Source organism: Neopsephotus bourkii, unplaced genomic scaffold (genome assembly GCF_033783945.1).
Source record: "Neopsephotus bourkii isolate Nb327-2 ecotype Australia unplaced genomic scaffold, CSIRO-AGI_Nbou_v1 NB_580, whole genome shotgun sequence".
Classification (NCBI taxonomy): domain Eukaryota; kingdom Metazoa; phylum Chordata; class Aves; order Psittaciformes; family Psittacidae; genus Neopsephotus; species Neopsephotus bourkii.
In genome coordinates, this window is record NW_026901081.1 from 1,449,265 (window position 1) to 1,464,451 (window position 15,187).

The window sequence follows — 15,187 nt, forward strand, 5'->3', positions numbered from 1 at the left end:
AACCTGCTCTTGTGTCCATGCATGTTGTCCCCAGGGCATGGTTCTCAGCCAGGCAGGGCAGGGTCAGCAGTCCCGTATTAACCTCTGGCATCAAGCAGTGATGCTGCTTTTGATTCCAAATCACCAGCTCTGTTGGACCTGCTGGAGGGAGTCCAGGAGGGAATGGAGCTGCTGCGAGGGCTGGAGCAGCTCTGCTCTGGAGCCAGGCTGAGAGAGCTGGGCTGGGGCAGCCTGGAGAAGAGAAGGCTCCTGAAGGGGAGACCTTAGAGCAGCTCCAGTGCCTAAAGGGGCTGCAGGAAAGCTGGAGAGGGGCTTGGGACAAGGGCCTGTAGGGACAGGACAAGGGGAATGGCTTGAACCTGCCTGAGGGGAGACTGAGCTGAGCTCTTAGGAAGTGGTTTCATTTAGTGGTAAATGCTCCATCCCTGGCAGTGCTCAAGGCCAGGTTGGACACAGGGGCTTGGAGCAAGCTGCTCCAGTGGAAGGGGTCCCTGCCCATGGCAGGGGTTGGAGCTGGATGAGCTTTAAGCTCCCTTCAACCCAAACCAAGCTGTGATTCTATGTTAGGAGGCTCTGAGCCCACCAAAAGGTTATTTGGTCTCAGACACAACACTGCACAAGGCCCAACATGGAATAAGTCTCCAAGAGTTGGACCCCAACAGGGGATAAAGGACCAGGAGCACAGTGGCGAGGTGAGGGGGTAGCAGGGTAATGATTGAGGATCAGAAGCCATCAAGATGATATAAATCAAATGTCATGCCAGATACACCCAGGCACCTTTTATTAAAACTATAATTGCTCCATCCCACCTGTGCCCTGGGGAGCATAAATAAAAGCAGCAGTGCCAAGGTCACTGCAGACAGAAAATCAATGCAGGGAATGAATGGTAATGACTTTTTTTATCCCCCTACTGTGGAGACCTCCTGCTGCCATCTCCAGAGATGCACAATATCCCTCGGATCTGCTCCAGCGAAGCACTTCGTACCATTTTACCTTGCACCATCCAACGCTTGCTCCTCTTGACTGTGACTACAGCAGCTCCGAGCATCCCAACGGACCATTAGGTCTCATAGATGCAAAGACAAGTCTCCATTTCCCCGTGTCATCCTGTTCTCTATCCAAAACCATTCAATACTTCCCAGCTTCCTGCAACCACCACATCCCCTGCACTCCTGACCTCTCTAATGGGTGTCCTCAGGACTTTCTCTGCTCCATAGACCAAAGCCAAAACCTGAGTAACAGTCTACCTCAGGCTTTACTAACATGGAAGGATGTCACACCTTCCATGCCCAGTTCCTCTCAGCACATTGCTTGCCCAAAAGTACTTTTTTAATGGGTTTGTTGGCTAATTTTTACTTTAAATGAACAAACCTTGCTGACATGTGATTTATGCTTCACTGCAGAACTGCTGCTGCACCAGCTGCTCCCATCTGCACCAGTGCTGCTGCTGATTCCTACCTCTATGTTATACCCTGTCCTCACCTCTCCTGAACTGCTCCTCACTCATTTCAGGCTGCTTCTCCACAATATCAAGCTCCCTTTGGATTCCAATTCCAGCATCCAGAAGGATTTAGCCAGACACAAGTGGAGGACTGCACACAAGATTCCATGGATGAAATACGGCACTGTACAGGCACTCAGATGGGGTGGTCCTAATGCCCCTTACAAATACCCTACCTGCAATAGGGTTTCAGTTACAGCCATGGGATAAAGCAGTGCTGTACATTCAAATTGCCAAGTGGATCTCAAAGGCAGGTTGCAGCCTATGCAGAAGGGATGAAATAGCTTCTTCTCTGTGCTGTGAGCTTGAGCAGACCTGCTCTAGTGGAAGGTGTCCTTGCCCAAGGTAGGGGTTTGGAACTGGATGAGCTTTAAGGTCCCTTTAACCCAAATCATTCCACGATTCCATGATTCTTCCTCCATAGGTAAAAGCCCCTGGCAGCACCATGGCACTGCAGCAGCGTTGGACCAGGTTGCTCCAAGCACCACACCTTTCAATGACAGCATCTCCACACTCTCTGCACAATGATGCTGCTGAATCCAATCTCAGCTCCCCAGAGGGAGCGTGTGGTTTTCCTCATGTCCTCCCTCCGTCGGGCTGCTTGCCAACACATCCCTCTCCAGGCATCCTCCATGCGAGTTGCCATAGCTACTGGCCAACACTGCAACAACCTTATGAGGAGTGACTGAAGGAACTGGGGTTGTTTAGTCTGGAGAAGAGAAGGCTCAGGGGGGACCTGATGGCTGCCTCCAACTGCCTGAGAGGAGGATGGAGCCAGGAGGGGCTGGGCTCTGCTCCCAAGGAACAAGGGATGGGACAAGAGGAACCGGCCTCAAGCTGCACCAGGGCAGGTTTAGATGGAGCTGAGGAGCAATTCCTGCCCCAGAGGGTGCTCAGGCATTGGAACAGGCTGCCCAGGGCAGGGCTGCAGGCACCGGCCCTACAAGGGTTCACACCCCGTGGAGACGAGGCCTCAGTGCCATGGGTTAGGGGTGGCCTTGGCAGTGCTGGGGAAGGGTTGGATTGGATGAACTTAAAGGTCTTTTCCAACCCACTTGACTCTGTGATTCTAAGCTCTGCTGCTTGGCCGAGACTGCTGTGTTCATCCCCTGGATGCACAGGGTACCTGGTGGGAGGCTGCTACCCAGCCATGGCACGTCAGCCCCATGCAAACCAACCCAGGAATGTCCGTACTTTCATAGGGTGTTGCATGGATAACCTCCAATCCCCCTTTTCTTCTTCATCTCAGACCCTTTGCACATCCATTTTATACGCAGACAATGAGAGTGCAAAGCATGGTCAAAGCCCTGATCCACAACCCAGCATGTGGGCCTCCAAAATTCCAGCAGAGTGGAAAAATTAGAGCTTTGAAGCCAATTCCCCCTTTAGTTTTAGGAACTTTGTCAATAGAGTTTGCTCTGTTGCACTGATAGTGAAGTGTGAAACAGGCTGCAAGAGTTCGCAAGATATCGAGCATCATTTCAGCCTCCCATTGGGTCTCAGCTTGATGGAGCTCCATAGTGAAATTGGAGAGGAGGTGGGAAAGGGACCCCGTTTGCAGTGAAATGGCACCTGCAGCTTCTCCTTGAACGTCTCAGCTAATAAACCAACCATTGCTGCCCAAATCTGGGAATGGGATCAGTCAGGGTTCATATCCCTGCCTGGTTTTCCAGCCCACTGGAGCATGATGCACTGATTTCTCTGTGGCCAAGTTGCCTTCCTGGGAGCTGATGCTCAGCCTCCTTCAAGGTGAAAGGCAAAGGGAAGGGCAGGAGGAAGCCTGAAGCTCAGAAACAGGGCTGATCCTGAAGAACATCCCTCTCCTGTGTCTGATAACCCCTCCTCTTGCCATTCACAACACTGAGGTTTCTTTACTGCAATCCTCCAGCCTAAACAGCCCTAACCTTCCCAAAGCCAAGTTTTCACCTGGTCTGCCTGGGTTTCTGGAAACCCAACCCGTCCAGCTCCCCCCATAAATGTGTGCTTTCAAAGGTGCCTGCTCATCTTTGCTTTGGAAGAAATAGACTGAATTGCCTACTTTGGGAGATGAGCTCTCTGCCCATCTTCTCCTCCATCTGTGTGGCCATGATAGCTTCTGGAGATGGTTTAATGGGAAGGAATGAGGAGAAAAAGGACAGAGTGAAGGAAGGTATGAACTAACTCATCTAATAACTCAGTTCACGTAATCATCATAATGATCAAGTGGACCTTACACACAGGAATCCCACAAGCAGAACATTGTCCATATAGAATCATAGAATAGTTAGGGTTGGAAAGGACCTTAAGATCATCAAGTTCCAACCCCCCTGCCATGGGCAGGGACACCTCACACTAAACCATGGCACCCAAGGCCTCGTCCAACCTAGCCTTGAACACTGCCAGGGATGGAGCATTCACAGCCTCCCTGGGCAACCCATTCCAGTGCCTCAGCACCCTCACAGGAAAGAATTTCCTCCTTATATCCAATCTAAACTTCCCCTGTTTCAGTTTGAACCCATTAACCCTTGTCCTATCACTGCAGTCCCTAATCAAGAGTCCATCCCCAGCATTCCTATAGGCCCCCTTCAGACACTGGAAGCTGCTCTGAGGTCTCCACGCAGCTTCTCTTCTCTAGGCTCAACAGCCCCAACCTTCTCAGCCAATCTTCATACAGGAGCTGCTCCAGCCCCTGCTCATCCTCGTGGCCTCCTCTGGACTTGTTCCAACAGATCCATGTCCTTTTTATGTTGAGGACACCAGAACTGTACACAGTGCTCCATATCTTGCACAAGGGAAGCAAGACTGGGATGAGCGTGGAGGAGATCTGAGATATCTACACCAGGGCACGAGTTTTTAATCCTATGGGAAGGCAGGGATTCCTGCAAAAGGACATGCTGATCCTGAAGGGCTTTGGGGAGGGGAAAGGAGATTGGATCTGGGCTTTGGGCTAGGTTAGTGCCAACAGTGTCACTCTTGGGAATCATAGAATCCCAGACTGGTTTGGGATGGAAGGGACCTTAAAGCTCACCCAATTCCAACCCCTGCCATGGGCAGGGACACCCTCCACTAGAGCAGCTTGCTCCAAGCCCCATCCAACCTGGCCTTGAACCAGGGAATAGTCTTATAGGATAACATTCCCACTTTCAATTAACACATAGCTCCACTCCAGAAGACCGCTGCTTTCTTTAAGCACCATTTTCTATCCCCTTTCTGAGCCAGATGAAGCAGCAAAACACTTGCACATCCCCAAACCCCTCCACCCCTTTTAAAGAGCAAGGAAAGCAGCAGCCAAGCAATGCTAGCAGAGCACCAGTGACCTTGCAAAGGATTTCAGTGAGGAATCTGGCTGCTTCCCAAGCAGGCACCTGCAAGGCTGGGCAGATGAACACCGTGCAAGAGCTAATTGAGATGGGGAGGATGTTGCCATGCAGGAGGAAGCCGCCTGCAGTCAGTGGGAGTCCTGTGGATGGATGCGGAGCTGCCAGGAGCCAGCCCACAGCTCCCAACAGCCTGGCTTTCCTTGCCTGCTCAGTGGAGGTGGAACAAGTGATGCTGAAATGGTTCATTTATGGCTCTGTGGTGGTATTTTTAGAGTTAAAACCAAGTGAATGTGAAGCTTGGCGTTAAGCAACCACGCAGCAGCCAAACGTCAGGGTTTTACAAATCTGCTGGCAGCAAGGAGATGCTTTCATGATCATAAAACAATAAAGATCCCTGCTGGGGATATTACTTTGTGCTCCTGAACTGCAGCCTGAAAGAGAGACCCTGGTGAGTCCCTGCAGATGGTGATGCTGGGTCCTTGAGCTGTACCCCAATTCCAGCCCATCCCTGCATCATCACCACATCTTGCACTGTCCCCAGCCACGCATCCCAGGATGTGAAGCAGGAATACCTGCTCTCCAGCACAGCAGTGTAAAGTGCTTCATAAAACAAGCTGCTCCCCTGGGAACACGGGGTGAATTCTTCATTTCAAGGTAGGTTTGTGCAGTGGGATGCCCAAGGGCTGTGTCCTCACCTCCAGGTAGATCTGCTGGTGTCATAGGGGCTGCAGCAGCGCTGAAGCCAGCCCCTTGCTTTCCTGCAATGAGGTCCATTATTTCACATCACCTACCCTACCAATTTTTGCATCATTATTATTACGATTACTATTTTATATTATTATATATTAATTTATTACAATTACTAGTTATTATTACTATAATTACTATTACTACTAATGAAAGAGCTTCCCCACCTTCCCAGCACCAAACCCCTCTGTTCCATACTCAACAGCCCACAGCCAGGCCCCCAAAGCAGCAGGACTCTCTCCATACACACACAGTGTTTGCAACGTGCTGCGGGGTCCCTGCAGATGAAGGCACCACTGGAGCAAAAGGAGTTTATGAATAGAAGGCATACATATATATATATATATGTATATGACAGAATCATATATACGTCCTTTTATATGTATCTATAAAGGACATCAGAAATATACCCAGAATGCCAATAAATAATGAGAAATACAACTTCCATCCTATAAAACTTCCCCTAAAATTCCCTTTCCCCTCCTGGCTGGTGATGCTCCTGCTAAAGGAAAGCATCCATGCCCTTGCCCAGATGTGACTTAGCTGAAGACACTAGCATTAGTGCTGTGAACACATTCAGCTAAGAGCAAAGAGAAGTGAGATTGATGTAGGACAGAGTGCAGAAGTACTTAGAAAGTGAAGGCTTGTTCAGGCAGCGGGAGACAGGAAAAGCAAAGGTCATGCTCTAAATGTGAGAGAAGGCAAATTTACAATGGCTGTGGGTGATTTATCTGGCAAAGGAAGGACAGTGCAAGTCCTGCTGTCTAAATTAGCTGATCCCTCTCCTCTTTATTTATTGTTTGGTACAGCAAGAGCTTGAAGTCACCACGTTAAAGTGGAGTCTGACCTACAGCATCTCCTCTGGCATCCAGGAGAAGCTGCGGTCCCAACAGGCACAGCAGTATCCAGGAGGGGAGAAGAAGAGATGTTTGACATGTCCTTTGGTACGATAACAGACTTAGCAGACAAAAGAAATGTGCAAATCCATCTGCTTTCAGTACAGCGTTTAATACAGAGCCACGTGGGACATTATTAATTAAAGCAGGGAGCATGAACATCAGTGAAATGGGAAACAGGGCAGGGAGATGACATGGATGAGTGCTGGAAGGCTGAGCTGCAGCCTGGAAGGAGGTTAGCAGTGCTTACCATTTTTAAGGTTGACTTTGGCACTAATAAGTAGGGCAATGTCCTAATGACATGTTGTCGGCAGCACCAATAAGGAGGAGGGGCAGAGATATCACAGAGGAAGAAAGGGATTGTCCTTGATGCTGTGGGATGACAATTATTAGTATTAAATTCTAGGCTTGGTATTAATCACTAGGGCTTGTTTTGCTATGGGATGGGAGCTCCAAGGCTGTAACAACCTAAGGAGGACAATGACATGGAGGTCCTCGTTATGAAAGGGTGATGGATTCATAAAGCACCTGTGATGCCCAAACGTGACATGAGTGTCTCAGCAGAAATGGGGACCTCACCTCCAAAGGGCAACAGTCTGCATCTGTCTGTAAGAAACAGTGATTTCATCCAGGAAGAGCTGGAGAGAAATGGTTGATCCAGGGAGTAAAAAAGGAGACCAAACCACTTTGTCTTGCTAGCTACAGAGCCGAAGGATGTGGATGCTGGATGCTGGACTTGGAGACACTGAGCAGCGACCTCTAGATAGGAGAAGTGCACTGAGTGCCAACAAAAGACCAAACCATAACTCATCCACTGACTCAGACTGGACATGGGATGATGGCTGGAAACCATCAGAGACTAAGGACTTGATACACCCTTCCAACTGGCATCATGGAACTGAAAATTCCTTATTTCCAAGACAGAGACATAGGTGTTCCTCATAGAGACTAAATAACAAACTGGACTTACTGGTTCAGATGGCCCCATCCAGTCTCATGTGCCTAAAGGTCCTTGCTGAGGTGACACAGCAGAGCAGGAGCAGAGGAAAAACTGCACAAGTACATTGACTCCATCACCTGAATGCCACCTCCATCTCTTCCTCCTGCTCAGCCCCATCCTGAACACATAGAACATGAACCATAGAATAGTTTGGGTTGGAAAAGACCTTAAGATCATCCAGCTCTAACCCCCTGCCATGGGCAGGGACACCTCACACTAAACCATGGCACCCAAGGCTCTGTCCAACCTGGCTTTAAACACCACCAGGGATGGAGCATTCACAGCTTCCCTGGGCAACCCATTCCAGTGCCTCAGCACCCTCACAGTAAAGAACTTCTTCCTTAGATCAAATCTAAACTTCCCCTGTTTCAGTTTTAACCCATTACCCCTTGGCCTATCACTCCAGTCCTTAACGAAGAGTCCATCCCCAGCATCCTTATAAGCCTCCTTCAGATACTAGAAGGCTGCTATGAGGTCTCCAGAACATACACAGCCCAGCTCCAGCTTGCACACAGTTGAAGTAGCAAACTCAGTGTTGTCTACACTGCTGAGCAGTCAGCTCAACCTCCAGCTGACCTTTGGGGCTGGATATTGTCCACCTTAATGTGACTGCAGCGAAGATCCAGGCAAATACTGCAACTTGGGAGATACTACCGAGTAGCTGGAGTACAACTACTCCAACTTGGAGATACTACCGAGTAGTTGCAGTACAACTACTCCAACTTGGAGATACTACCGAGTAGTTGCAGTACAACTACTCCAACTTGGAGATACTACCGAGTAGTTGCAGTACAACTACTCCAACTTGGAGATACTACCGAGTAGTTGCAGTACAACTACTCCAACTTGGAGATACTACCGAGTAGTTGCAGTACAACTACTCCAACTTGGAGATACTACCGAGTAGTTGCAGTACAACTACTCCAACTTGGAGATACTACCGAGTAGTTGCAGTACAACTACTCCAACTTGGAGATACTACCGAGTAGTTGCAGTACAACTACTCCAACTTGGAGATACTACCGAGTAGTTGGAGTACAACTACTCCAACTTGGAGATACTATCGTGTAGTTGCAGTACAACTACTCCAACTTGGAGATACTACCGAGTAGTTGCAGTACAACTACTCCAACTTGGAGATACAACCGAGTAGCTGGAGTACAACTACTCCAACTTGGAGATACTACCGAGTAGCCGCAGTACAACTACTCCAACTTGGAGATACAACCGAGTAGTTGGAGTACAACTACTCCAACTTGGAGATACTACCGAGCAGTTGGAGTACAACTACTCCAACTTGGAGATACTACTGAGTAGTTGGAGTACAACTACTCCAACTTGGAGATACTACCGAGTAGTTGGAGTACAACTACTCCAACTTGGAGATACTACCAGCCTTTCTGAGCCTGGTGGACTATAGCCAGAGGAGATCAAGGTGCAGATGAGGGCAGGATAGGTGCCTGTCTCCAAAACCCACCCCATCCTCTTCATGTCTTAGTAAATAAAAGGCTTTTCTCCATACACGGTTATTACATACTCACATAACTGGGCCTTGTGGTATGAGCAGACATCGTGTCTCCTCCTGCTGTTAAAGGTAGGTATCAAATAACTGCTGAGCCAGAGCTCAGCTAAAGCCACCAAACAGCTCTTTGAACAGCCCTTTCTGGATGGGAGGAAACATCCTGCCCCTTCCCTTCCAGCTGAGAGCAAAACTGGATCCATTTGCCTACATGGGTTACTTCAATGACACTGCTTGGAGCTGAAACACTGGGAAATGGTGTCTACCCAGGAATGTTCTCCGGCACTGAAGTATGGGATACCCTTCACTCACACTATTAAAGTCCTTTAGCTCCCAAATCAAGGTGGTTGCACCCAAACTGCTTGTTGGGATAAGTTCTTGGCTCATATCCATTCCCAAACTCAACTTGGGAAGTGGGCTAGGGACTGTTTGAACAAATGAAGAGTGTCGATGATCGTGTTCCCATGCCCAGGAATGCATCCTGACCCGTTTCATTCACTAATACAGACCCGGCCTATGGATCTGATAGGAAATTTCAGGAGGCATTGGAAAAATTCCCACCAAATCTGACACAACTGCCAGCATAAGCAGTGTTCCAAGTATCTCACCAAGATGGGACATCTCCTCTAATGGAGATCTGCAGGAATAGGTTAGATAAAACCACCCTGGTGTGGTGCAGATATATGATTCCCTTCCCCAGAAATGGGATGTGGATCACAGGAATTCCTTCCATCCCTATATTTTTAGTTATAACGACGGAGAACGAACTCCTTGCCCTCACGTAGCTTGCTCCAGCCTTCCTTTATAGACATCCCTCCCTACATTCTCTCCTCTGTATCTCAGGAAACCAAACAGCAAGTCCCCAGCACTGACTCATTCATCTCTATAGCTACTACAAGCTCTCATTTGCTCTGCATCTTTAGTACCTCCAGGGCTTGAGATGAATGACAAGAACATTAACAAACAACTAATGCTAGAGGCAGGCCCAAGTTTTCCATCTAAGCCTTTCTTGGTTTGTTTCCTCTGGTAGGAAAGGAGACTGGTGGGGAAAAATAATTGCTTTGGTTAAAAGAAAGCCCATAAAAGACCTTTTTTTTGGGTGAAGAACATGAAACCTTGGCTTTGCAATATTACTTCTCGGGGGGAAATTCATCACCTTGCTACGCACTTTGACACTGCAAAGGGGGTGAAGCTCCCCCTTTCCCTTGTATATCTTTTTTCTTCAGGGAATAATATAATAAAAGGAGAAGAGTGCAAGACAAAGAAGGAGGAGGGGGGAAAAGCAGCCAGAAAACACCTAATTCTACAAGTTTTTCCAATGAAAAATGGAAAATGGTCATTCTCTCTTGCATTCTTTGCCACTTCCAGCAGCAAATGCCACTGTCTGTCCGTCTTAGCATGGATTCCCTCTGGTTCCATACCCTCAGAATGGCTTCACCCCCCTCCATCCTTGGGTGCAACAAGAAGAGCTCTGCCCATCCCTTTCAGTAGTTCAACCCCAATCACTTGGGAACTGGGGTCACAAGGGCCACCTCTGTGCCCAGATAAAACCCTCAAGGACGCCACCAGATCTTCCTATGGGACATCAAAGAACTGAACAAGAAAAGGCTTCATCCAGCAGCAACAGCTTTCCAAGGAGCTGAAAAACCCCTACATTGGGTCCTGAGCCTTATCTAGAGGTCAGGACAATCACACAGACCAAGTGTTCCCACTCAACTTTGTCATTACTAGCTCCACAGGCCATCAGGAGCAAGAATGCAGAGAAGATAAGGGTGAAGAGAGATGCAACCTGCCCCATAGCACTGCTTGAGCAGCACATGCTTTAGGAAGGGAAACTGAGGCAAGAAGCACCTTGGTGCTGGGACCTGCATCACACCACAGCACCCCCAGTCACAATGGTGGCATCCAGAACCTCGACACCAGAAGAACAAGAACAAACTGGAGGATGATGCCCCAGAGCTTCACCCTGACCCCAGTCCTGACACATTGTGTGGGTTCAGGTAGCTGTGGTTGCCCCATCCCTAGCAGTGCTCAAGGCCAGGCTGGACAGAGCCTTGGGTGACACAGAACCATTCTATGATATAAAGAGGCTGGAAAAGGGGATCCCTCCCTTCTGCATGGATTTCCCTGATGACCTTGGGCTAGGTGCTTGCTCTATCCCAATCTCTGTTCCCTCACCTGGAAATAATACTCAGGTGGATAAAGCAAGTTTAAAACCCATTCCTGGTGTGCTCTTTGGTTTCACCAAGGAATTGCTTCCCAGCCTTGGAGCATCACATTACACTGATGTGCAGTGGTAAGAAAGGACTGTAAGGAAATCCCCTCCTGTCTCTTCTGCTGGGGAGCCTTCATCCATGCAAAACTCAGCAAAGGCAACGGAGGACAAGCCCCATGTGAGCCATGGAATCCCAGATGGGTTTGGGTTGGAAGGGACCTCAAAGCTCATCCAGTCCCAACCCCTGCCATGGGCAGGGACCCCTTCCACTGGAGCAGCTTGCTCCAAGCCCCTGTGTCCAACCTGGCCTTGAGCACTGCCAGGGATGGGGCAGCCACAGCTTCTCTGGGCACCCTGTGCCAGCGCCTCAGCACCCTCACAGGGAAGAGCTTCTGCCTAAGAGCTCAGCTCAGTCTCCCCTCGGGCAGGTTCAAGCCATTCCCCTTGGCCTGGCCCTGCAGGCCCTTGTCCCAAGCCCCTCTCCAGGTTCCTTGTAGGACCCTGCAAGCATTGGAGCCATCCTACATCACTAGGAGATGATTTTCGCTGCTGTTTAGCCTCAAAGGTTGCCCACATGGAGTCTCCCATCCTTGCAGATGCTGGAAACCCACCCAGGAGGGACTCCCGTGAGCAGCGAGGTCCTTGATAGTAATAAGGATTTGGAGAATGTGGCTTTTAAGAAGAACCCAAACAACAAACAGCACTTAAAAGATGCCTCATTTGAACAGAAAATGAGAACAATTAAGCACAACATCACTTCTGCATTAATGAAGAGGCGCTTACGCTCCAAGGCTGAGCGTCAGAGCAAACACTTGTCCTCCAATGTGTTTCAAGGAAGAACAAGTGGGAGAGCAGATGAGCACCCAAAGGGGAAAGAGAAGCCTCAAGGGTGTCCTGACAGCCAAGGGGCAACACAAGGAGGGCTGAATCTTTCTTAGGTTTAAGGTCTGAGCTGACCCAACCCCTTTGCTTGGGATCAGAAGGTGTATAAATAGACTGGAGAAGGTTGGAGGGATGGGAAGGTGAGAAATCCATGTTTAAATCCACATTAAATAAGTGTAATTACCCCTTGCACCACTATAAGAGAGCAACACAACAGCTCTGCAGCTCTAGGACAGCCTTCTGCTTCAGTCCTGCCATCACCAGCCCCGAGCCCACACCTTGTAAGGTGACAGGAAGCTGAGATCCCAATGAAAGGACTGTGTCACTGCTGGAAAAGCCTCTCCTTACACCTCCTATCCCTGAAAAACACAGATCCCGAAAATCCCTGCCTGCTTTCTCACATCCCAGTCCCCACCATCACACCTGGATGGAGCTGAGCCCGCAGCAGCACTCACATCCCCAGTAAGAGCCAGAACTGATGCCAAAATGCAGCAAGAAAAGGGCAAAATCTCCCTGTTTAAACCATTTCCCACGGAGCAGGAACAACATCCAGTGGGACAGAGGAGTCAAATCCCAGCTTCATTTTAAACCCATATGAACTTACTACCTGTTTGAGGGCAGGGAGCCACCTCTACATCTCCCTAGGGAAGAAAATAAACCATTCCAAGGCATTAAAACCCCCTCCGCATTCACACGGGAACAGGGAGCAAAGGCTCTGATTCCACTTCCATCACCACCAACCCCAGCTCTGCTCTCTGCCACCTCCACGGGTGGGATCCGCCAAGGAAAGCTCTGGAAAACACAATCACTGCAAACCCTCCTCACACACGTACGTGCAGAGCAGCCCCCCCCCTTCTCCTCCCGGCTCCCATCACTTTTGTTTTGCATTCCCGACACATCCAACCCCTTCACAAACAACAGCATCTCCCAGCGAGGAGTTTCCCGCTCCGAATCCCAAACTGGGGCTCGTCCTGGGGTGAAATAAGGACACCCCCTTTGTAAGCCCCGGATGGGGATGATGGGGGCAGAGGGATGTGCCACCCCCCGCCGTGCTGCGTTAAACATGGCAGCATCCGAAGGCTGCCCCACCCAAGCGGCCTAGGACGCGTGTCAACCGCATCCCGCTGCATCCCTGGGATGCTTTGTCTCGGCAATAACACCAGCCTAGGGGGATGTGTGGGACCCTCCCGTGTGTGGGGCACCCCACTCGTGTGCGGGACCCCCATCTGCCTGTGGGGCCCCTAGGATGCAGGGATGCTGGTCCCAAGGACCCTTGGGATGCAGAGATGCTGGTCCCAAGGACCCTTGGGATGCAGGTCCTTGGGACCCCCTGGATTCAGGTATACTAGTCCTCGGGACCCTTGAAATGCTGGTCCAAGGACCCTCAGGATGCAGGGATGCTGGCCCTTGGGACCCTCAGAATGCAGGGATGCTAGCCCTTGGGACCCTCAGGATGCAGGGACGCTGGCCCTTGGGACTCTTGGGATGCAGGGGTGCTGGTCCTTGAGACCCTTGGGATGCAGGAATGCTGACCCTTGGGATGCTGGTCCTTCAGATCAGCCTCCCCACAACAGCCAGGGATACACTTGGAAAGGACAAGGGTTGACTTGCACATCCCAGAGAGGTGACCCAAACCTCTCCTGATGAAAACCAAGCTGGGGATGCATCTGAATCTGGGGATATGAGAGGGATGGGAGCCTGCTGGGGAACAGCCTGCACATGCCACACACGCCCCAGGAACTTTCTGGGTGGGAGATGGGCAAATCCCCCAAAACAGTGTTTGTAAACTGCATTCACCCTGCTCCCAAGGCGGGGATGGGCAAGGGGGACTGAAAGGATGGGGATGAGGATGGAGATGGGGATGAGGGTTGGCATAAGGATGGGGACGGGGGGTCTCACCTGTATGACGAGCTGACCCCCGCCGCTACCTCCTCCTTGATCTGCCTGTTGAGGGCATCAGCAGCCGCCCTGCCCCTGCCCACCTCCGTCTCCTCCACCTTCTTCCGAGCCTTGTCCCTGCCATCCCCGGCCCGCACCGCTTTGGGATGCTCATCCTCCGCCTCTCCATCCTCCTCCTTCCTCTCGGCGCCGGGCAGCACCTTCCTCCGCTTCTCCTGAGCCGGTTTCTCTGGCGACCCACGGTCCAGGGCGAGCACGGGGGAAGGTCCCGGTTTAGGGATCCAGGGATGATCTCCCCGCTTGGGAATGGGCCAAGCGCGGAAATCCTTCTGGTACTGCGTCTCCTTCTCGAAGGGCGTATCCGAGGGCTGGTACTCGCTCTTGGGCTTGCAGCTCGGCTCCGGCCGCTGCACCTTCCACGGCTTGTAGTCGTGCCGCATCACCGAGTCAGCCGGGGGGGACGCGTGAGGGGCCGGGCCGGGCCGAGCCGCACCGGGGGCCGCTTCACCAGCACCAGCACCAGCAGCAGCACCGGCACCTCCAGCCGCAGCCGCAGCCTCAGCGCCGGGCTGGGTGTCGATGGGGCCGGGGCGAGCCGCGGGGTGCTCGGTGGCCTCGGAGTACTTGGTGAAGACGAGCGGGACGGCGATGTCCGCCTTGTCCAGCTGGCTCCAGAAGCGGGCGATGCAGCAGGCGCGGCTGATGCAGGGCCACGCCATGGCGGCCCCGCGCCGCCGCCTCCCCGCTCGGCAGCCGAGAACCGGGACCGCCGGGCGGGATGCGGGAATAGGGATGCGGGATGCGGGGTGGGGGGGGACCGGGCACGGCACGCACAGGGCACGCCCGCGACGTAACGGGAGAGGGGCGGGGCTTAACCGGAGTGGGCGGGGCTTGGGTGGGGTGGGGGAGCGGAGGTGAACACGTGTGTGCTTGCATGTACAAGGCGTGTGTGTGTGTGTGTGTATGTGCAAGGCGTGTTCATGCACACGTGTGCACGGTGACTCGCCTGTGTGTGCATATACATGTACAAGGCATGCACTGTGAGACACACATGCACATGTGTGGGCGGTCACACGGCTGCACACACGTGTTCAATACATGCCCATGCACGCACACACATGCACAAGCACACACCTGCACGCACACCTGCATGCATGAACACATGCACAGTCACACATACGTGTAAGACACACTCTTGGATGCGCACACATGCACAAGCACACACCTGC

The 15,187-nt window shown here is 51.3% G+C and overlaps 1 protein-coding gene across 1 annotated transcript in view; it reads right to left on the reverse strand.

Annotated features, from left to right (window-relative positions):
- Positions 1-14,758, reverse strand: part of MAP6 (microtubule associated protein 6) — a 38,158-nt gene extending 23,400 nt beyond the window's left edge. The window contains exon 1 of the mRNA XM_061351420.1: positions 13,959-14,758. Within this exon, the coding sequence (XP_061207404.1) occupies positions 13,959-14,677 (719 nt within the window). The 5' untranslated portion in view covers positions 14,678-14,758. The remainder of the gene's footprint in view (positions 1-13,958) is intronic.
- Positions 14,759-15,187: the final 429 nt, after the last annotated feature.